Source organism: Mercenaria mercenaria, unplaced genomic scaffold (genome assembly GCF_021730395.1).
Source record: "Mercenaria mercenaria strain notata unplaced genomic scaffold, MADL_Memer_1 contig_101, whole genome shotgun sequence".
Classification (NCBI taxonomy): Eukaryota; Metazoa; Mollusca; class Bivalvia; order Venerida; family Veneridae; genus Mercenaria; species Mercenaria mercenaria.
This window is the reverse complement of record NW_026458978.1, coordinates 42,988-66,002: the sequence shown is the minus strand read 5'-3', so window position 1 is coordinate 66,002 and position 23,015 is coordinate 42,988. Positions and strand designations below refer to the sequence as shown.

Genomic DNA, 23,015 nt, shown 5'->3' with positions numbered 1-23,015 from the left:
CCATGACTTCTCATTTGACACCAGTCCAGGAAGCGGACTCGAGAGTGGTTACAATAAGATTGAAGCTTTCATCACAATCGAGCTAAAACAAATTAGTATAAACGAAACGAAACGAATAAGAGTTTGTTTTTATGGCTTTTAGCATTTTGTATATGGCATATAGTATTTTGTATGTAGCACTTAGCATTAAGTATGTGACATTTAACATTAGGCTATTGGAATTTAGCATTAACTATTTCTTATTTAGCATTTGGCAGTTAGCATAGCGCGTAGGTCTCCACTAACTGCGCAGGGACAATGAGCCCAATTGTTACAAAAAGAGCTCGCCAAGCATTTTAGATGATGTTAGATGATCAAAATATTTTGACCGCCATCTGTTTTCGCAATTTAATCATTAGACATAGTCACAGAGCTAAGGAAGCTAGGGGTTTACTCAACTTCTCGTAGTTCGTATCTTGTAGGACTGTTTACACCAAATAGGAAGTGACAACTCAGTGTTACATGTTAAGTAGTCCAAAATGAAGTTCCATGTTATTGATGAGATCTGGTATATGAGTCAGATAGGGATGTGACAGTTATAGTTTTCGCTTAATTGTATTGCTTATTGTATTGAGAAAAGATCTAGATCACTTTCACTGTGAATTTCCATGTCTACATGTATACGGGTTATCGCTAAATGAAACATTTTATGGGAGTATTTTCAGAGGGTGATGTTTTTCAGACAGATAATGTTTCTTCAATATATGTAACCTAACATCTCAATATATTTTTGTTTCATTATGTAAGAGGACATGTTATATTTAATGGCTATATATGTGTTTTTATATCATTGAAATGCTGTAAGCACTGAAAATGAGGTCTCAAGATTTAACTGTTTATATGAAACAAAGGAAGAATGTAACCTTGAACCATTTCGGTATTTTCACATAAAGCAAATTGATCATTCTAATATAGTGTGCATATTGATAAGTGCCGGAACAGTCGTACTAAGTTGCAATTAAGTATTAATCCTAGCACTGAGACGTCTAGGATTTATTCATGTTGCTCAAACTGAGTAAGGGGTAGTGCGTGGGGTGGGGTGCCTGGGGTTTGGCCACCCGGAGTTATTCATTAACACTCGGAATTCGTCTTTACACATAGTCCTATACTAACTTTCTGTTTGCTTCTTAAAAGAGATTGTGGTATATGTATGTTTTCAATGTTTAGAATGTAAGTCATCATAGTAAAACAATCATTTGGATTTCATTTTTAGCTAATCTTATTTTCTGAGAAAAAAAAAAGATGAGGTATTGTCATCACTTGATCGGCGTCGGCGTTGGCGTTGGCTTTGGCGTTGCATGGTTAAGTTTTATGTTTAGGTCAGCTTTTCTCCTAAACTATTAAAGCTATTGCTTTAAAACTTGCAACACTTATTCGCCAACAATAGCTGACTCTGTACAGCAAGAAACTTTACTCCATTCTGCTTTTTGCAAGAATTATGGCCCCTTTTGGACTTAGAAAATATCAGATTTTTTGGTTAAGTTTTATGTTTGGGTCAACTTTTCTCTTAAACTATCAAAGCTTTTGCTTTAAAACTTGAAACACTTATTCACCAACAACAGCTGACTCTGTACAGCAAGAAACTTAACTCCATCCTGCTTTTTGCAAGAATTATAGCCCCTTTTGGACTTAGAAAATATCAGATTTCTTGGTTAAGTTTTATGTTTGGGTCAACTTTTCTCTTAATCTGTCAAAGCTTTTGCTTTAAAACTTGCAACACTAATTCACCATCAATAGCTGACTCTGTATAGCAACACGCATACCTCCATCATGCTTTTTGCAATAATTATGGCCCCTTTTGGACTTAGAAAATCTGATTTCTTGGTTAAGTTTTATGTTTAGGTCAGCTTCTCTCCTAAACTATCAAAGCTATTGCTTTAAGACTTGCAACACTTGTTCACCATCAAAAGCTGACTCTGTACAGGAATAAACATAACTCTATCCTGCTTTTTGCAAGAATTATGGCCCCTTTCGAACTTAAAATTAGAAAATATCAGAATTCTTGGTTAAGTTTTGCGTTTAGGTCATTTTTTCTCCTTAACGGTCAAAGCTATTGCTTTAAAACTTGGAGCAGTTATTCGCCATTAAAAGTTGACTCTGCATATCAAGTACCGTAACGCTACATTGCTTTTTGCAAGAATTATGGCCCCTTCTGGACTTAGAAAATCATGGGTAGGACAATATTTAAATTATACAGAGACAAAAAAATCAGATGAGCGTCTGCACCCGCAAGGCGGTGCTCTTGTTTTTCATTTTGTCAATAAACTGTAAAGTGTTTTTGTATATAAAATAACTAGAAATATGCGATTTATTGGAATGAAAACATAAAGATAACATTTACTGACCATCTTTTTGCAAACTCTATATACAAAATACGAAGTGTACTTGGTAACATACCAAGGGTGATGATATCTCCTGAATATTGATTGCATAACACGAGATTTCAACAGAGTAACAATAAGTGGCCCAACCCAAAATAAGAAATACGCAAAGCATTATTATTCTTAGCAAATTTTATCGTACATTCATTCCACATGAACATTAGTATCACTTTGGTAGAACCGCTCTACACACACTGGAAGCCTTCACTCTAAGCCTAGTTTACTCCTATTATGGTACCGCTGAATTATGGAGAGAAGTCCGGTAATATGATGAATTATTAAACAATCTAAAATACTTGATTTCGTAACAGTAATAGTAAAAATATCAACGAAAAAGAGAACAATTTTATGCATGATTTATATGTTAAGCTTATTTATACAATACTAAAAGCTAACAAAAGGCAGTGTCACAAAAACATAATTTATCCACATGTTTTCCAACAATTAATTTAATAAACATTGTTTTTTTTTCATATAATATACATTAAATATTTCAAGCCGATATCTAACAAGTTATTCCTAACTTCATTGTCCATGTGTATTGAAAAAGGAAGCGAATTAATAGCTTATATGGCATGTAATCCGCTGCATTTTAATTTAAAATGATGTTAAACTGACGTATCATTTTTTTTTAGAATTTTAATTGCATGCGTATTATCCAACATGTTCAAGCTAAAAATCAGCAATAGTTGTAATTAAGTCCAAAGAACATTTTCTGAGTAAAAAAAGGCACCTTGCTGATTTACAATTGAATGCACATGCTAATTACTAAAATTGCACGAGCTGACGACAGTTAAGAAATTTAATAAGATATTTAGAATATAACCACTGCAAACAATAGGTATTCACAACTTACTGAAAATATGAAAAAATCAAGTTTCTAATGCTACTACCTTTTGAAATATGACACCAGGAAGTTTTTAGAGTTTGCTCGATTACCAGCTTCAGTAGACGTTTCCATGGTTACGGCACACCGCAAGATTTCTACGACCGATCTTAAAAGTCAGTTCTTATTTTACTTAATTGTTTTATCGTAGTAAAAAAAGTTTTATATGATGGGTAAACTGAGTGTGGCATATATTTTGAAAGATCCCTCGTATAAAATACACCAGCATTTTTAAAAGTGGTGGCATGTTCGCACTAGTGATGGCGCTATATTGTAGTGGTGGCGCTGTGGCAGACGGTTAGCGTTAGAAGGTCTGACTACAAATAAGTAGTTTTATTCATGAGAAATAAGGTATGACTACAGGGATTGCCATTTACCTTTTTGGATTTAATGTCTTAAAGTTATTTCAGAATTAAGAGAAACATGTGTTTGAATAACAATTGAACGACTAATTTTTCAATCACTTTATAAAACTTTTATACATTCAAGTATCATACAGACACTGTTTATCCGTTGCAGATGGAAAGTCTCAAGGGGAAAAGTAGACCTCTCCTAACAAGTTGAAAGAAGAAGCCCTTTTCTCCAAAGGGATTAATTCAAATGAACATAATCATCCCACTGAAGGCAAGTTTTACAATAAGAACACATTCTCCTCCAAAATACAGTCACTCTAAAAGGGCTTGATTTGTTCACCGATTAAGATATAGGTCATAAAACTGAAATCACATTCCAAATAAGATAAAACTTTTGACAAGTCAGTCACTTTCAAATCAAGAAACACTTCGAGAAATGAGACCATTCCAACCATTATAATGAATATGGAGAAGTACTTGAAAATATTAGCGAAATGGAGGAATGCGACACTTAATTGTATTAATTTGGGGCATATGAAGATTGTCATTAGTTAGGCAGATAAGTCGATTGATTCCTTTCTTTTTAACAAAGAGAAAACCATTTCAGAAGTATTAATAGATGTTCTGGACATATTTGAAAAAGAAAATGTTAAAATTGAGTTTCTGTCATTTCGGAGTCGCGGCCAGTAAAATTCCGCATGCTGATGTTACATGTATGTTGTTTCTGGATGTAATGAAATGATTCAATGCAGATGGAGTTCAGCTGATTAGATATGTATAACGATACATTTCTCGGGGGGAAATAACTCCTTCTTCCCCCATACAATCAGACTATGGAATGGCCTTCCTCACTATGTACAGTCCAGCCCCAGCCTCAACATATTTGCTGAGCGGCTGGCTACTGTACATCTGCAGTAACTTCCTTCACTATGTTTTTAACTTAGCACCTGTAGTAATTTTTATTCTTTGCACCTAATGAGTTTTCTCATTTTTTAACGCTGCCCAGACAAGCGCCTTCCAGTCATAATCGCTAATGATTGTTGGAAGTATCATGTAGATGTAGATGTAGAAATGACCATAGGAAATATTATGTGGTAGACTCTTTTATTTCAGAAATGCTTAGCTACGAACTGTTGTCTTTTCTGTGTGTGATTTATTTTATTGATTGGAGATGTTTGGTTATATGAGAAATAAAACTGTTCAATTTGTTCAGATATTAAACAAGGTAGAGACGGTGTACGTTGGTTGCCGCAATTGAACTGAAAACGCATACCATAGTCACAGCGCCACCACTACTGTATAGTGCCATCACTGATGCGACAGCGCCACCACTTTAAAAAATACTGTATATTTCTTTTAAGGAAGATTTCATTACTGCTAATGTTTGCCTGTGTAAATATCGTACATATTTAGACAAATTGCATGCGCAGTAATGTTCTTATAGTGTGTCTATTCATTAAATTACAGCTCGAACACAGACAGATATCAAAAAGTACAGTTTCGCGAATCAGAAGAAAAGCTCTTGACACCACAATTTTTAAAATATTTTAATGAAATTACAGTCATCCTGTAGTAAAAGTGTTCTTACATGGAACTACATTCTCCGATTTTTAAAATAAATTTCATCAATTAAAATACAGGACAGAATGTAAACATTTACAGTTTGAAACTGGTGATAGCTGCAACACGGAAATGTCGATAGCTCTTTTCCTTATCACCATCTTTTGGTGGCGCTAAGGTTTAGTAGCCGTGATGTAAAAAGAACATTCTGGAAACAAGAACAATCCAGACTTTAAATATATTTTGTCACACCCTCTTATATAATTGTGGTAGAACTATTTTGTATAAGAACCACTGGTGTTTTAACAGCGGGATTCCACTGTACATATCTCTCTTTTAAGATGTGAAGGTAAATTAATGGAGTATAAATACTTACACAACCATCTCCATGAAAGTAAACTTCTTTATTCGATCATTCAACAATTTATCAAATAATCGACATATATCATCAAATTACTCAGTCACTAGATTCGAAAACGAATACTTGCATAGTTTTCTGTGATATTTCTAAGGCATTCGACCGTGTCTGGCACAAATGTTTATCATTTAAATTACAAGAAAATGGAAAGTTGGTAAAATTTTAAGTAGGTCAAACGTTGGACAGCTACGCCGAAAAAGAATCCATCACTAGCTGAAATTGCGAATGGAAATATCTGGTTTTGCAGCTACTCGGAAGTCTCTTTAATGCAATGCAATGCTATTACAAGTTTTAACAAGGAAATTCATTGATGAAAGCATCAAAGACGCCGCCAAGTGTTGTGTCTGAAGTACATTTATTGCAATATGAGAAATCACCTAATCATTACTTTATTAGTCTGACTGGCTACAAGTTATCAACATTAGCACATAAAACAATATATGTTATAAACTGTTTAAAACAAGAAGAATAAACATGATAGAAAAGTTTTACCATGCAATACAAATCCTCTACCTGCAATGACATTAACATTGCGAGTAGGTAGTCCCTTTACATACAAAATTAAAGTAATTATTTCACTAACTAAGGTCATCTCCTGTGAAAAGTTCTTATATGCAGGAACGTGTGTATGAAGTTTCACAGAAATGCAGTTTGTTGGGAAATGGGGAAATGTTGAAATTATTTCAAAGTTGTGGTTCACAGAAACCATTATTTTTATTATCATGTAATGTAATGAGTGTTTTCTATTTACTGATGAAGTTTTATGGACCTTAGTCACCTACATTATAGATTTCAGAATGCAGATTATACACAGCAATTTACTGTTTCCCTTGACAAAAACAATCAAAAATTTTGTCCAAGAAAAGAATGATATAACATAAATAATCTCTATATTGCCCCTATTCACAAAGCATGAATCTTTCTTATATACTTTTGAATATCATAGAATTCTTTTTTTTCGGACGAACGATAAACTTGAAGTCCTCGTTGAACTGTAACTAGGTTACTAGGAGTATGTCAGTGTCTAGTTCAAATCTAATATTACAAGAAATTTAGAAAGCATAATAACCCACTGCCAAAGTGTAGAAAATATTTCAATGAAAATGTTTTGTTTTTTTTTATTTTATTTTTTGTCAGGAATGGACAAATACAAAAACTATCTATTAAATTAAAAAAAAAAAAGAAAAAAAAAAAAGAAGCAAGTAACAAGATATAATAAAACCAGAGCAACTGACTAGTCATATAAGATCAATGAACATATAAATTCAACAAAGAATTCTACTTTAAAGTCACTGATGCTTTGATAAGTTATGGTCCCATGGCTTTTGATATTTCGATCTAACTACATTTAAAGAAGTATTAACTTGTCACTGACAAATTCAGCCAAGTGCTCTTTAGCCTATTGCACACCTTAGTTGACAGTGTATATCTGTAAACAATGAGTAGATCTATATGACATATAAGCAAAAAAAAAAAAAAAAAAATAGAAATAGGAATTTGCAAAAGTGTGAAATTACATCACTGTACCTATCAACAAAGAAAATAAGACAAAAAGGTTAAAAATAAGTTAACAGCGGCACTTCCTTCGTTCATTTCAACATATCTATGCTTACTGATTCCTTTATTTACTTTGTAAATACGTTTTTCTTCAAGGAATTTTTATGCAGGCAAATTGTAATTTTCCATAATTTTTTTTTTTTAATATTCTCTTCGAAGTTGTCAAATACACGAACGCTCCCTTGTCCAGGCGATTCACGCGCTGCGGTGTGTCCTATTTATAGAAAATGAGATAGGTAAGTAGGTCATGCTAAGAATAGAAATAGAAAACTTGACTTACAGAGTAACCTCCCTTATAATAAATCGGATCAACATTTTTGACGAAATTGTAAATAAAAAAAAATATGTTCTGCTCTACAAATAAGGAGAGGAAAGACAGATAGCATTGTTTTAAATCGCATAATAAGTTGCATTACATACATTTTTTATGTTTTCTTTTTGCCATTTTTTGTTTATTCACTAAAATGTATTGTGCAATATCGTTGATCCTTTTACAAACTATTCACTGTGTTCAGTTTATCACTCCGAAACTATTCATTACCATCTTTACAGGGTCCGAAATAAAAGTGTATCCCATATACTCGACACCGCCTTCAGGGCGGCGTCGAATAATAGAGAAAGATTGTTTCTGTACATGTTAGATCTTATAAAACTTTATTTCATAAACTTTCATAAAAGGAATAATAATCTAATACATGCGTGAACAGAGGGCAATATAGAAATATACTTTTTTTCTGTTACTTTGCTATTAAAATGTCTTTGTGCATATGGACGACAAACGAAAAAAAATGCAACATTTTCCCATTCTTCAAATCTGACAGATTTTCTAGTATGTATGTTGGAAGAATATCTTTTTATATAATATACTGATCATATTGGTTCTATGCTTTATCATTAGATAAGTCATTTCTATTTCATTTTAATTTTTATATTAATGAATGGAATGTACGTTACAGATGGGGAGACAGAAAAAACTGTAAATGTGCTTCTGAACGGAGAAGAAACAGCCCTGGCCTTCGTGGAAGGAACCGAACACGAGGTGAAGTAAAAGATTAATAAGAATCAACTTAAAAAATAATCATGTTCTTTTTACAATATATATATTTTAAAATTCCATATGAAAGTGTACAACAACATTTATCTGATGAGTGTTTTAATACTTCTTTCCTTAATCCGTTTGCAGGGTTTCCGGTTTGTCTTGACCTGTACAACTTTACAACTATAAATTTTGAACCTTTCTTTACCAGACTAAACCCATTTACGAAGATATTCACTAACCTTACCCTAATTACTAATATACAATTTACAAAACAGTCAGCAAAATATATGTTCATACCAGTAAAAGTTTTTACCTTTAGATACATTCGATACGTTCTTCAAAAATCAAACGAGGATTTCTGACATACATTTTTTGTTTATGGGTATTTAAAATATTGAGGGTACACCTCAAATGACACTCCTGAAGCAATATATAAAGATTAAAACATTGGTACTACTCACAGCATGTTATTACATTGTTTTCAGGACGACGCCAGCGATACTGTTGCTGCATGTATGATAGTTTATGCTTGTGACGACAGGACATCTTTTGACAGGGCTGTAGATATGCTGTATAATCTAAGGCAAAAAGAAATGAGAAAAAACGTTATATTCTTAGTTGGTAATAAATCTGACCTTGTTCGTTCTAGGTGCATCACGACAGAAGGTAAGTAAAAAACAAATATTCGCCTGATATTAGCTTATAGGAACACTCTGTCCTGGTGTTTTAGTGGTGATAGAAATGAAAAATCTTGTACGATTTGTTTATATCATTTATATATATAAAAAAAACTTTTCAAAGTTTCTCGAGCACTCCCCGAAAGGAGGAGCATATAGTCGCCACCTTGTCCATCTGTCCATTCGTCACACTTGTTGTCCAGAGTATAACTCAAAAAGTATTGAAGGTACAAGTTGTAAGTTTTTACAATGGTAGAGCTGCAATGACAAGGAACTATAACTCTAGGTGGTTCCATTTTTTAATTATCTCCTTTTTCTGAAAACCTTGTCTACGGCATAACTCGAATACTATGTAAGGTATTGACTTGATACTTAACATATTGATAGAGGTCAGTGAGAGGGAGTGCAGTGACAAGAAATCATAACTCTAGGTGGTCCCATTTGAATTATCTCCCTTCTTTTGAAAACCTTATCCAGGGCATAACTTGAATACTATATATTGACTTGATACTGTACATATTGATAGAGGTCAGTGAGAGAGAGTGTAGTGACAAGGAACCATAACTCTAGGTGGTCCCATTTTTTCATTATCTCCCTTTTTTGAAAACCTTGCCCGGTGCATTACTTGAATACTTTGTGAAGTATTGAGATTCATACTTTACATATTAATCAAGATCAGTAAGAGTGGGTGCAGTGACAAGAAACTATAACTCTAGGTTGTCCCATTTTTGAATTATCTCCCTTTCTGAAAACCTTATCGGGGCCCTAATTCGAATATTATGTAAGGTATTGACTTGTTTCTTTACATATTCATAGAGATCAGTGAGAGGGAATGCAGGGTTAAAGAACCACAACTGATAACCATAGACATGCTGTAATCCTAGTGTTTCCTTTGTTCCATTGTTGTAACAGAGTTCAGTCTTTTTGTGTAGGATCTTAGTCATAATTAGCATGAGAAAGAAAAAAAAAAGCCATTTATTTTTTCTGCTCATATACTTCAAATTCACAACAGATGCACGTGATTTATTTATTTAGATTCAACGGCACACTGCCACAAAACATTTCTTTCTTGATAATTTATATATTTGGTGACCCCAGTCAAAGTCCGACAAGAATATTGTTATGCTACTTTCAGATATTTGTATATTACATTACCCACAACTTCTTGTCACCTAACTTCATAAAGTCTTTATTCTGCAATAAATAAAATCGTTTCCAAATAAAACGCATGTTCTTAATTTGTTATATTCCCACCACACAGGTACATTTCTCCTTGGCTGAAAAGCTCCTTATGCAACAGTAATTTCGGGGAGCATCCACCGGTGCTAACGATCGTCTTGTTAAATTATGTGGAATAATTCAACCATGCAATATAATAGCAGACTCGATTTGGCGGAGTTCTACTACACAGATATTGAGTGGACTCCGTGATCCCAAAGGACAAGAAAATATAATAAAACTGAGTCCAAATACGGGGAGACATTTTACGGCTATCACACGGAACTTAAAAATTGCTTTTGTGATAGTTAAATAATGCAGTATATAATAGTAGACATTTGCGAATTAATCCGTTGCCGGTGTAACATTAAATATTGACCCCGTTGAAAATTGACCCCATGGGTCCTTTTCCAACGTTGAGAATTGACCCCGCCAAAATTTATAAATAATAATAATAAATAATAATAATAATAACTTTATTTTAAGAAGGTGACATATTAAGAGTTCATAGTATACATACAACTTATTTCCAATATGGCCTTCTACATAAATGTTAAAACACAGTATCTACAACAAAAAGAGTATCAGTAGCACAATTTTAACGACAAACACACTTTAAAAACAAACTCGATTTGAAATGATTTTACCAGGAGAATAAATCAGTGTTATTAATTTTGCATACATGTACATTCATCCATCAATATCATAAAGTTTAAAAGCTACCCTATACGACATAAAATGCATGATAATTGATGAAGATTTGAGAAAAAAAAAAGAATAAATAAATCAATCAAAAAAAATCTCAGTATTAGTAACGTTGTTCTTGTAATAAATAATCCTTAATTTTTCGTTTAAACGTTAACAGATTACCTTGAAGTTTGATGTTTGATGGAATGGAATTCCATAAATGTGTGGCTTTGTATGAGAATGTTTGTTTCAAGTAGTATGTTCGGGGCTTAAACAAAGAAAGATCTCTACGAGTCGAGGAACGAAGATTATATCTATCGTTATGAGCAAAAGATAATAATTCAGACATATATTTTGGTACAAGGTTATGGTCACATTTAAAAACCTGTACAGCCATGTGGTAATTGCATCTGTTTTCAAAAGTGAGCAGATTCAGATTTTTAAACACGCTACCTGCGATACGATTTTTTGTTATTACACGAATTGCCCTCTTTTGTATATTATATATTTTATCAGTATCTGATTTACAGGCAAGCCCCCATACAGTACTGCAACAGTCCATGGTTGATATAATATATGCATTATAATATAACATCTTCATTTCATCGGTCAAAAAGTACGAAATTCGTTTTAAAAGTGCAACCTTTGAGTTAAGTTTATTCACAACATTGCAAACTTGTGCATGCCACGTTATATTATTATCTATACAGATTCCAAGAATATTTTGACTTGTTACATTTTCAATTATCGTTCCATTGATAAACAGTTCAAGATTCCTTGCTTGTTTCGTTTTATAATTTGTACTTAGAAGCATATATTTTGTTTTTTCCGGATGTAATGACATATTATTAATTTTGCACCATGTGTTAATGAGAACAGGTTTGTACTGGTACGGAATCCAGGAACACCGGTTAGGTTAACTGCCCGCCGTTACATGACTGAAATACTTTTGAAAAACGGCGTTAAACCCAAAACAAACAAACAAACAAAGTGAAATAAGTGTCATATCATTTATATATAATATAAATAGTAAAGGTCCTAAAATCGAGCCTTGTGGAACTCCAGACTTTACAAACAGTTTTTTAGAATATATATTTCTAATTTTAACTAGCCGAGTTCTTTTCGACAGATATGATTCAAATAATTTCAGTGAGTTATCTGTAAAGTGATAAAGCTTTAGTTTATGCAGTAATATTTCATGGTCGACAAGATCGAATGCTTTTCGAATATCAAGAAATACGGACCCTACATATTTACCACTGTCAACATCTTTCAACCAAGTATCAATTAAAAGTGTTAAAGCAGTGTGGCATGAATTTGTAGGACGAAAACCTGATTGTTTTTTTGTGTAATATATTTGTCTTTTTGAAATACAATTGCAACTGTGAAGCAATATGCCTTTCAAATATCTTAGATATGGTAGGTATAATTGAGATAGGTTTATAATTACTTGGATTCTGCTTATTCCCTTTTTTAAAAATTGGAATAACGTAAGCATCTTTTAATTTATCGGGAAAAACACCACTGTGTATGCTTTTATTTATTATAGATGTGATGGCTGGAGTTATGAAATCTCCGCAGTCATGTAGAATCTTTGGGCTTATTCCATCTATCCCAGCAGCCTTTTTAAGATCAATTTTAGATATGATATTTTTTACTTCCAAAGGAGTAATGAAATCAATCTCAAACTTGTGAAATAATAATTTTTCATCTAGATAATGTTTTAAATTTGAAAAATTGTCACTGACAAATTTTGTTTTTTCAATTATATTTGAAATATTTATAAAATGTTCGTTTAGGGCATTTATTATATCAAGTTCTCCGTCTACTACTTCATTCATTGTTTTCTGTTTCAAGTGTATTTGGAATAATTATTCCCTGATTAGATTTATCCGTATGATTAGATCAAAAGGTCGTTGAAAACTTATCAGTCGTTAAAATTTTGTCAGCCATGGGGTCATCTTTTAACGGTTAGTTAAATTTAGGTTAAAAGTCGGAGAATGTCTGTTTGTAGAAGAGAAACACACTAAAAAGAACCAGAAACTATCGCAGGCTTGCTGGATAGCTTCTTTAAAAAAAAGCTTCACAAGGCCGTGCCCGGGCTCAGACCGACAACTTCCCCGAGGTAGGCGAGATCATCTATATGTTGGACAGAGAACTGTTAACGAAAGTTTACCACAATGGTTTTCGACAGGTGGGCGGCGTGTGGTCGGACTTCGACAGGCACATAGGGACTTCCACACAGGAAGTATCTTTTCCGATCATAACAAGGTATTTATAAGGAATATCTTTGTAAATGGAAGCGTCCTAGTGCCAGGTTTGAAATATATTTATCTCGTAATTAAGAGTTACTAAGTCGTAATTACGAGGTAGTAGAATTAGGACTTAATAACTTCTAATTATGAGATAAAAATATTATAATATCACCATTTTTCTAACCTTTTATCAGTTTTATTTTTTGCATAAAATGCACCACATATTCTTGTAAATACTTATTATATATCAATTTATGAATGTGCATAATCTACTGTTTTAAACTCGTTTATAGAATGTACAGATATGGCTTTTAAATATAGTCTCCTATAATTCTGTTTAGAATGACCACATGATTTAATTGGTTTATATGGTGTGTATAAATTGTAAATGCGGATAAAACTTTAATGAACTTTAAATCCACCTGGCACTAGGACGCATCAATATTAAAGCGATAGCTCTCTTTTGCAATAGGTATCTATCTAAAGATGGTTTGCCATAGAAAAATGTGTAACTGTCAGAAGTGGTAAACTTAAACTCGAGGAGCATATGGGGGACATGTGACCAATGGAAAGACGCCTGATACCAAAATAATTTTCAGCGTGTATAAAAGGCGCGTTTGAAAATATACCGGCGGCTTTGATGCTGTGTTTCATTGATCGGCGTGAAGTTGGCAGTACAGCAGTAGCACCTGTAGGAGCAGTTAACTGCTGCTACTGCCAGCAGTTACAACAGTTAATTGCGTGTCGCAGTTAACTACCAGCAGTTGCAGCAATTGATCGTGTGTAGTAACATCACACTATTTTTGGATCGATTGTCTCGCAATCGATCCAAAGTTAACAGTGCAGAAATTTCCTTACTGCAAACCGAACAAAATAGTGCGGAAAGTAGTTCCATGCCATGGAATAGGTCAACCATCAAAATGTAATTATTCTGACACGACTGTATTTTCAGCTGTCGAACGTCCAAAACAAGAAATTCTTAACGTATTTTCCAAGTTTTATTACATACATTTCTGATGTGTATTTCTGACTGCAGTGACATATTAATGCGCGAAAAACCTACGATGCCAGTTTTGTTTACAGCACAGACTGATCCTTAGACGTTGTTTAAAGGTTACAACTAACCTAGAAGAGTCTTTTCTGTAGCGATTTTGATCGATAAGATTTTATTGAACTGAAGAAAAAACCAGTCCGAGATAGCAAGGAAAACAGCTGTAGTTCGATTCGTCTTTAAAAAGTTACATCCCTTTGTTTCATTTACGTCCTTTGCATACATGTCAGAAATACATTTTTCACGAACAAAAAGAGGTTAATATCTCATTCCAACTTTTCAGTCATAATTTTATTGCACAACAGACATGCTGATTTAATCTGTAAAATGCTCTAGACTCTGCTGTACAGTAGTTCGTTAGGTTAATATCTGTTTATGCAGGATGAAGGCGTAATTTCGCCCCAGTCAGTTCGTTCCAATTTTAATGTTCTAATTTGGTTAGAGATCCGTTACTTAATATACAATTAGTAACAAGTATATAAAGTAATTGCTGGTAAAATTGATGATTAGTTGTTATCACAATTTTTGTAAATGTATCTGATAATTACCACAAGTCATGAGCACACTCCATGCCTTATTTACTAAAGCAAAGAGCTATAAAAATAAATAGATCGGCAACTTGAAAGGCATATAGAAAAATCTTGCCAACATCCCGTGACTACTGAATGAGATCTCGTTGTAAGCGTCTGTTGATCGCTATTAAGAAAGAAGTATAAAATACACAGAATGGCAACTGGCTGTAATCTCGCGTGATCTCGTGTCAGAGTGTGAATCGGCGTTATCTTAGTAAAAACAAACATCGGCAAGCATGGAGTTACAATTTGTACCTTTAAAACTACATTTGAAGTACATATTAGCTTCTAAAACAACATCAGTTTAATGTGAAATAGTCTTAAGACACAGAGTACACATTTCTTACCATCAAAAAAGCGTGGTCATACGGTGATAATTAATTTACCGATGAATAATTGTGTTCGCATACAAAATGGCGTGTAGAGAATGCGTCACTTCCGGTCAACAAGATCTCATTCATTTGTCACGGAATGTTGGCGAGATTTGCTCTATATGCCTTTCAGGTTGCAGATCTATTTATTTTTATAGCTCTTTGCTATTAATTAAGTGGGCAAACGCTTTGAAATTAGATTAATTTCGGATGTTTGTTTACAATGATAATGGTGTTTTTTTATTGTTATTAGTATTTTCTATATGGGGAAGGAATGAACTTATGACTGGAACTGTCTGGCAAATCAACAGTTGTTGTTTGAAAAATGGACTCGATTCGGTTTATTAGGGCCAGGCGTACCGTCTGTTTTATACTTCATGAAGGTAAGCGTCTGTTGATTTGATCACAATTGATCAAGTTGGCAAACGCTTTGAAATAAGATAACGCGCTAACATGCGATGATGCGGAAGTGTCTCCAGTTGCCATTCTTTGTATTTTATAGTTCTTTGACTGAAAGAAACGTTAATTATTTTCATCAATCAGTTCCGAGACAAATATGAATTTAAGAAATTTTAGCTTCTGATTATGGTGTACAAATTGCTAATATATATTTTATCAATGGAAGTGTCTTGTCATCTGGTAACTGGATGTCTACTACTCACTGAGCCTGAGTTCTAGGCGTTCAGTAGTCAAACTAATTTGACGTTGTCCTCAGAAATATTGAGATATTTTTTTCATATGGGCAATATATCCCCACTCGCGTCAAACACTCGAAAGACCAAAATAGTTGAAGCGGTTTCCACTGAAACTTTCATCGCTGCTGACGCTTCACATGCTATAGGTTTAAATGCCAGTTATTTCACGGAACTGGCAATAAATTCAAATGCAACTTACTTTCACAAGGAAAATTTCTTTCCCATAAATTGACTTAATTTTCAATGAATGTACTTAATTTTTATTGTTGTATTTAAGATTATGCTTTTCAATGTTTACTGTTGTAAATATTGATTATACTGATTTTATCCTCTTTATTCTCTTAAATGCAGATTAAATCTAACACCATACAACTACCATTATATTAAATTATAATTACTACAGCAAAGCTTTCATAATACATAATGCTGTGATTTTTAACAAAAGATTTTGTAATTGTCACCAGGGCTAATCTCTGCATGTAGAAGCGAGAAAAATTTATGTTTGTTGTTGTCTCTAAGAGCAACACTTGCTTCAATATAAAAAGCAGAAATTCACAGCAGAATTTACTTGAACATTCTGCTGTACAATAAATATATATTGAAGTAAACAATTTCTCGACTTTTACAGGTAAGAGTCTTATGTGTATTTTTTAAGAATTTGTTCTACATTAATTTTGTATTTAAGCATTATGCATTACTGAAAATATTAATGTTAAAATTTGCTTAAAGTGTTATTTCAGCAATGCTCTTTTACAATTATTAATTTACTAGTTATATTACTTTAGTTAAAGTTATATGTCACTTTATGCTTGCTCATGGTACCTCCACAGCCAAGCGAGATATTTAACTAAGTCCCTAAATACTGTATTCTAGTTATTGAATGAACTTGTTGTTAATTTGTAAGAATTTACTTGCACATTCTGCTGTACAGTAAATATATATTGAAGTAAACAATTTCTCGACTTTTACAGTGTATCCACTATTACCAGGCGGACAACCAAGGAAAATAGTACATTCAGTTCAAATATACCATTTATACGGACAAATTATAGAAACAAAATTAATTGACACAAGCGGTGTCAAAAGTGGTGGAGTATAACAAACGATCCTATTATATGAGCAAGGTTCATCGACAACCTAATCCAGAATTCCAGCGGGCTCTACGTTCCCGGGGACCAATACTTACAACTAGTTCACAAGATTCACTGAGTGCAAACCAAATGGCTGGAGAAGATGAATCAAGAGAACCTGAGGCCATTGGGATGGATGCTGCTGCTGCTTCAGGAAACAGAGGTAGGCCCCCTTTCAATATTGATTTGTTAGGGAAATTTGACCCTGCTAAATGTGATGCCAGAAGCTGGCTTAATAGGTACAAGTACTTTGGTACTATAACAAACACACAAGCAACAGACCTTGCTACATTTTTTGGCATGTATTTACTAATGGGAACTGCATTTGAATGGTTCATAAACTTATCTGATGAGGTTAAAACAAATTTCGAAGTGCTAAAAACTAAATTTTTACAGAGATTTGCAAGAAAAATTGATCCTATCCAAATAAATTCAGAGCTTTTTCAAATGAAACAAAAACAAAAGCAATCTGTTAGAGAATTTGTATCTGAAGTACAACAAAAGGCACAATTAGCAAATATTTCTAGTGAGAATGTTTTAAGTGCTGTAAATGGGGGACTGTTGGCACATATAAGGGCTGATTTGCGGAGGAATCCGCCAACCTCATTGGACGATTTGATCGATAAGGCTGAATTGTCTGAAAGTGCTTTTTCTATTTACCCTCCTCAGCATGATTTATCAAAAGAATCAATGTCTGAAGTGGTCAAACAATTTGTTGGGGTACATATGGCTGAAATTCAAACTTCAGAGAATGAGAAAATTGTTCACTCAGTAAGTCAAACACAACAAGCACAAAATCCAAAAACTTATCAAAATCAAAACAATAATTTTTCTCAACATTTCGGCAAACAACATTCAATAAGACTAGAAATGATTACTCAAGCAAACGCCATTATACTAAGTCAACAGGACTTCAAAAATGCCGATCTTGTGGTAAATCGACACCACACAATTTTTCACAATGTTCAGCAAAATCAAAAAAATGTCATTTTTGTAGTATTACTGGGCACATTCAAGCTGCTTGTTTTAAGAAACAGAATTATTTGAAAGAACAACAGCAGCAACAAAACCAATAGGGATGGTCGCCTGCCAATGGTAAAAGAGGGAACCATTTGGAAAGGCTGTCACAATTTCACAAAGTACAGAAACCGTATAAACAAAATTCTGATAAAATTACAAAAACGTCTCTTTCATCGAAACAAACAAATTTTAACATAAAACTTCCTTCTGTTTCAGCAACATCTGTTACAACATCTTTAAAAAGTAATTTTATAAATGTCTGTATTGGTAACCACAACATTCGTTCACTTGTTGATTCCGGCAGTAGTTTGTGTTGCATTCGCAAATCCCTCTTAAATAAAATTGATTCATCTGTGGGAACCTTAGGCACAAGTGACCATTCTCATGTCATTGGTGTTAGTGGCAAATTGATTGAGGTTAAAGGAACAATCACACTAACATTAAAGATTGGAAATTCACAGTTCTGTCAGAAGTTTCATGTTTTTGATGACATTCATCATTCACTTATTCTTGGTATGGATTTCCTGAAAAATCATAAGTGCAGGCTCAATTTCGCAACTTCTATGTTTGAAAGTGACGCAGGTCAACCTTTTGTCGGTTTTGTTTCATCTTATAAAACCGGCTTAGCTAGATTAAAAAGTTCTGTGACATTGGAACCCTTGTCAGAAACTTTAATGCCAGTCAAACTTTCTAGGTTACACCATAATGAGACTGCATTAATTGAACCTGTACACTCTCTTGTTAAGGACAACATTGCTTGTGCAAGGGTCATCATTAGGTCCGACAATGGTAATGCAGCTTGTAGGTTACTTAACCCATTACCTGTTAAGATTACTCTTCCTAGAAACCATGTCATTGGCAAGTTATTACCAATTGATGAAACCTCAGTTAGGCCTTCTGATTCTGATAATGCTGCGTATGATTGTTCAAATGATGCAAACTTACAAGGTGACTTAGATCAAGGTTATAACAGTATCAATTCCACTTCTCCTGTAGACCCTGCTGCTATTTCAAAGGACCTCGGAATCACTTTGGAAGATTCTGCACTTAGCAACACGCAAAAAGACAAATTAAAAGATTCTTGATTCAAAATAAGGATATGTTTGCAGGAAACACATCTGAACTGGGTTGTACGCATTTGCATTCTCACAGAATCGAAACTGGTGATGCCCCACCCCAAATGCAATTTCCTTATAGGGTGTCTCCACAGGTTAAAAAAGAAATTGAAAAACAAGTAAATGATATGTTGGAAAATAACATCATTGAACCCTCGGATGCTATGTGGGCCGCACCTGTGGTGATGTGCCGAAAGAAAGATAATACTTTTAGACTGGCTGTCGATTTTCGTCGTTTAAATTCCATCACAAAGCCGATTAATTTCCCTTTGCCTAGGTTTGAAGATGTCATAGATTCTGTAGCTGAAAACAGTTCAAAGATTTTTACTGTCCTTGACCTTAAAGCAGGTTTCCACCAGATTCCACTTGACCCAGAAACGAAGCACAAAACCACATTCATCACACATGAAGGAAGCTATAACTTTAAGCGTCTCCCCTATGGGGTACGAAACGGGCCAATAGCCTTTCAGTGCGTCATGGCAAATGTATTAAGAGGTATTAACTTCAAGTTTGCCCTTGTGTATGTCGATGATATTCTAGTGCATTCCTCTAATTTTGAAGAATATCTAGGTCATTTACAAGCAGTTTTTGATAGGCTCAGAGATGCCAACTTAAGGTTACAACCTAAGAAATGCAAGTTTGCTGCTCAGCGTGTAGAGTACTTGGGTCATTTCTTTTCAAGCAATGGTACTGAGGTTAATCCTGGCAAAATCGAAGTTGTTAGGTCATTTCCTGTACCTAAAACCCAGAAAAATGTTAGGGAATACTTAGGTTTATGTAATTATTACAGAAAATTTATCTTGGGATTTTCTGAGATTGCACGGCCTCTGAATAATTTGCTTAAGAAAGATTCACAGTTTGTATCGACTGACGAGTGTGATACTGCTTTCAAAACTTTGAAAGGTCGTCTCACATCAGCTCCTATACTAGTTTTCCCAGACATGTCTAAACCTTTCATCTTGTCAACGGATTCATCATCATCCGCAGTTGGGTTTGTCTTAGGTCAACTTGATGAGGAAAATCGTGAAAAGGTTATCGCATTATGGTGGTAGAGCTTTACGTGGAAACGAAGTCAAGTGGCACATACATGAAAAGAATGTCTGGCTTTGGTTGAAGCTGTCAAGCAATTTCACCCATATTTGTCACATTCTAAGTTTACAGCGTTTACGGACAATGTTGGCATGAAATATATTCAAAGTCTGAAGGATCTTTCTGGTAGAAGGGGTCGTTGGTCTATGAAGCTGCAAAACTATGACTTTGACATTATTCACAAACCTGGCAGTAAAAATCTAAATGCTGATGCATTGAGTAGGCGCAGTTATGTTGATGATTCCACTCCGGTTGATGGTATAAACTGTGTTCAAAGTACTGACTTTGATGGTGGTAGTTTACAGGTCAATTTTGAATATGATGAAAATGTTGTTCCTCCTTTTCCTGAAGATAATTTTTTATGTTCAATGGATGTGGTTGATGAGGTTGAAGAATTTGATGAGTCTGAAATGATCAGAACCCCCAAAGTTAGTCATGAAAGGTCAACTGAACTCTCAGTATTACAATGGGAATGTCCAGATCTTCAACCTTTGTTAGCATTTATGGTCAAGGGTGAATTGCCTGATAATGAGGTTCAACAGAGGAAATTATGGTCACTTGCAGAACAGTATGTCATAAGGGATGGTGTTCTTTATCATTTCTGTGAGCCGAAGAATAAGAAAAGGTCAAAGCAAGCCGGAGCTTATTCTCAAGTTGTCGTTCCAACTTCCTTAAGAGCAGATGTTATTGAATCTTACCATGATGGACACGCACACTTAGGTTTTGATAAAACATACGCTGCCACTAAAGCTAGGTATTATTGGCCTAGAATGTACTCCGATGTTGATGCTCATGTTACAGGGTGTGTAACATGTCAGCGGTCAAAACGCAGTTACGCAAATAATAAAGCACCATTACATCCATTACCAATTGCACCTCATCCATTTTCACCCATTCACATGGATATTTTGGGCCCTCTGCCAATTACTCAAAACAAATACAGGTACATACTAGTAATAGTTGATTCATTCTCGGGTTGGTGTGAATCTTTCCCATTATGTACTCAAGAAGCCAGTGAAATTGCCAAAATCCTGTATGAAGAGATATTTTGTAGGTATGGTGCTCCTGACATCATTGTCACTGATCGTGGGACTAACTTTCTGTCAAAACTTATCACTGCTATTTGTGAAAGTTTCAAGGTCAAAAGGCATCACACATCTGCATTTCACCCAAAAACTAACAGTGCAGTAGAGCGAGTTAATGGGACATTAGGTCAATCCCTTAGGTCTCTTTGCAATGATAACCAAGACAATTGGGCTGAATACCTTCCTTCCATTATGATGGCTTTCAGAAATGCTCAGTCTGCTACTACAGGTTTTACCCCTTATCAGGTCTTGTTTGGAAGACATATGCGGATGCCAATTGACACCTCTTTAATACCTAGGGATGATCTTCCAATTTCTGTTAAAGAGCATGTGCAGCAGCTTTGTCGTAAGCTCAAGTTAACCAATACTGTGGTCAGACTTAACCGTGCTTGTCAGCAAGAAAGACAAAAGACCCTTCATGATAAGAGTGCAAAAGAACCTTTTATGTTGGTCAACATGTCATGCTACGAAAGCAAAACTTCACAGTTGGTCTTTCAAAAAAGTTGTCACCCAAATATGAAGGTCCCTTTGAGATTATTCGTTTAGGTCCAAACCACAACATACAAGGTGAAACAGATCTCCAATAGCAAGGTTCTTAAGACTCCAATTCATGCCAATAGGTTAAAACCTTTTTATTCAGCTGCTCCACATCAGGTCAATAATGATAGTAACCCTATTCCAAATGCTCAACCTGATACTACCAATACAGATGTTGTAAATGATAGGAACAATGATCCTAAGGCATCTGATACTGTTGATGATGAAGCCCAAAACACCAGTGACAACAACACAGATTTAGGAACTGGTCAAACTGGCAATCCTGATCCACCCCATACATATTGGGTAGAGAAAATACTAGGTTGCCAATATTATCGTGGTGAACTCCTGTACAAGGTTAAATGGGTTGGTTATGGTAGGAGACAGAGCACCTGGGAAAGGGCTCAAACTATTCCTGAACAGATGAGAAAGGAATACCATGCCAAATATACTCTACAGGGAAAGGCAAGAAAAAGGTCTCCGATATTTAAGAGACAATAAATATCATATTTTAGCACAAATGCCATTTACCTTTAAAAGAAAATGTTTTCTATTAGTACATTCCAAAGTCTTACAACCTTGTTCTTCCCATATAAAGCTTCGAGAAGACATTTGTTTCGCCATTATTGCAGCAATATTGTAGTGAGTTTATATTCAATAGGTTTAATATCTTGTCTTAGAGGGGCAACTTTAAGTAGTGGTTGAAAGCCACGAAATAGTGCTAGGCCAAAATGCCTTTTCTATGCTCAAGATGTCATTCCTAGGGTTAAAGCTAATTCTACTTACAGGATACTTCCTGTTCTTGCTGTTGCTGGTGACCACTCGTTCTTCCAAAATGCTAGGGACAGTAATAGAACAACAGTTTTTTTTGTACTTATTTCCATTCGCAGCTCTATTTCATATGATGCATTTGCTAATTGTGTCCAAGCTTTATCATCAATCATTGACTTTGCTGATTTCAATTTATGCTTTCATATAATTTGCACCATTCATATAGCCAGTTTCCTTGAAAATACGAATGGAATTTGTCTGCCATTAGGCATTTGCTTGTGTTTTGTTAAATTTGTGTGTGTTTCTGGAACATCACAATTATGGAGTCAAATATCCCATATACAGTCATTATGTGGGGCCTTACCTGTAGCATTTTGAATGCATGTTATACAATGAAAAGACAATGTGTAATTAACTTAATGAGAACATCGATTTCAACACTTGTGTCACAACAAATGCTGACAATTGTCAGTCTCTGAGATTTTATACTAAATGGTATACCTAATATA

General features: G+C 34.4%; 1 protein-coding gene across 1 annotated transcript in view; it reads left to right on the top strand.

Annotated features, from left to right (window-relative positions):
* Positions 1–8,128: 8,128 nt before the first annotated feature.
* The window catches only part of LOC128551352 (GTP-binding protein REM 1-like), a 29,071-nt gene continuing 14,184 nt past the window's right edge, over positions 8,129–23,015 (top strand). Inside the window, exons 1-2 of the mRNA XM_053532202.1 lie at positions 8,129–8,233; positions 8,719–8,899. Of these exons, the coding sequence (XP_053388177.1) occupies positions 8,129–8,233; positions 8,719–8,899 (286 nt within the window). The remainder of the gene's footprint in view (positions 8,234–8,718; positions 8,900–23,015) is intronic.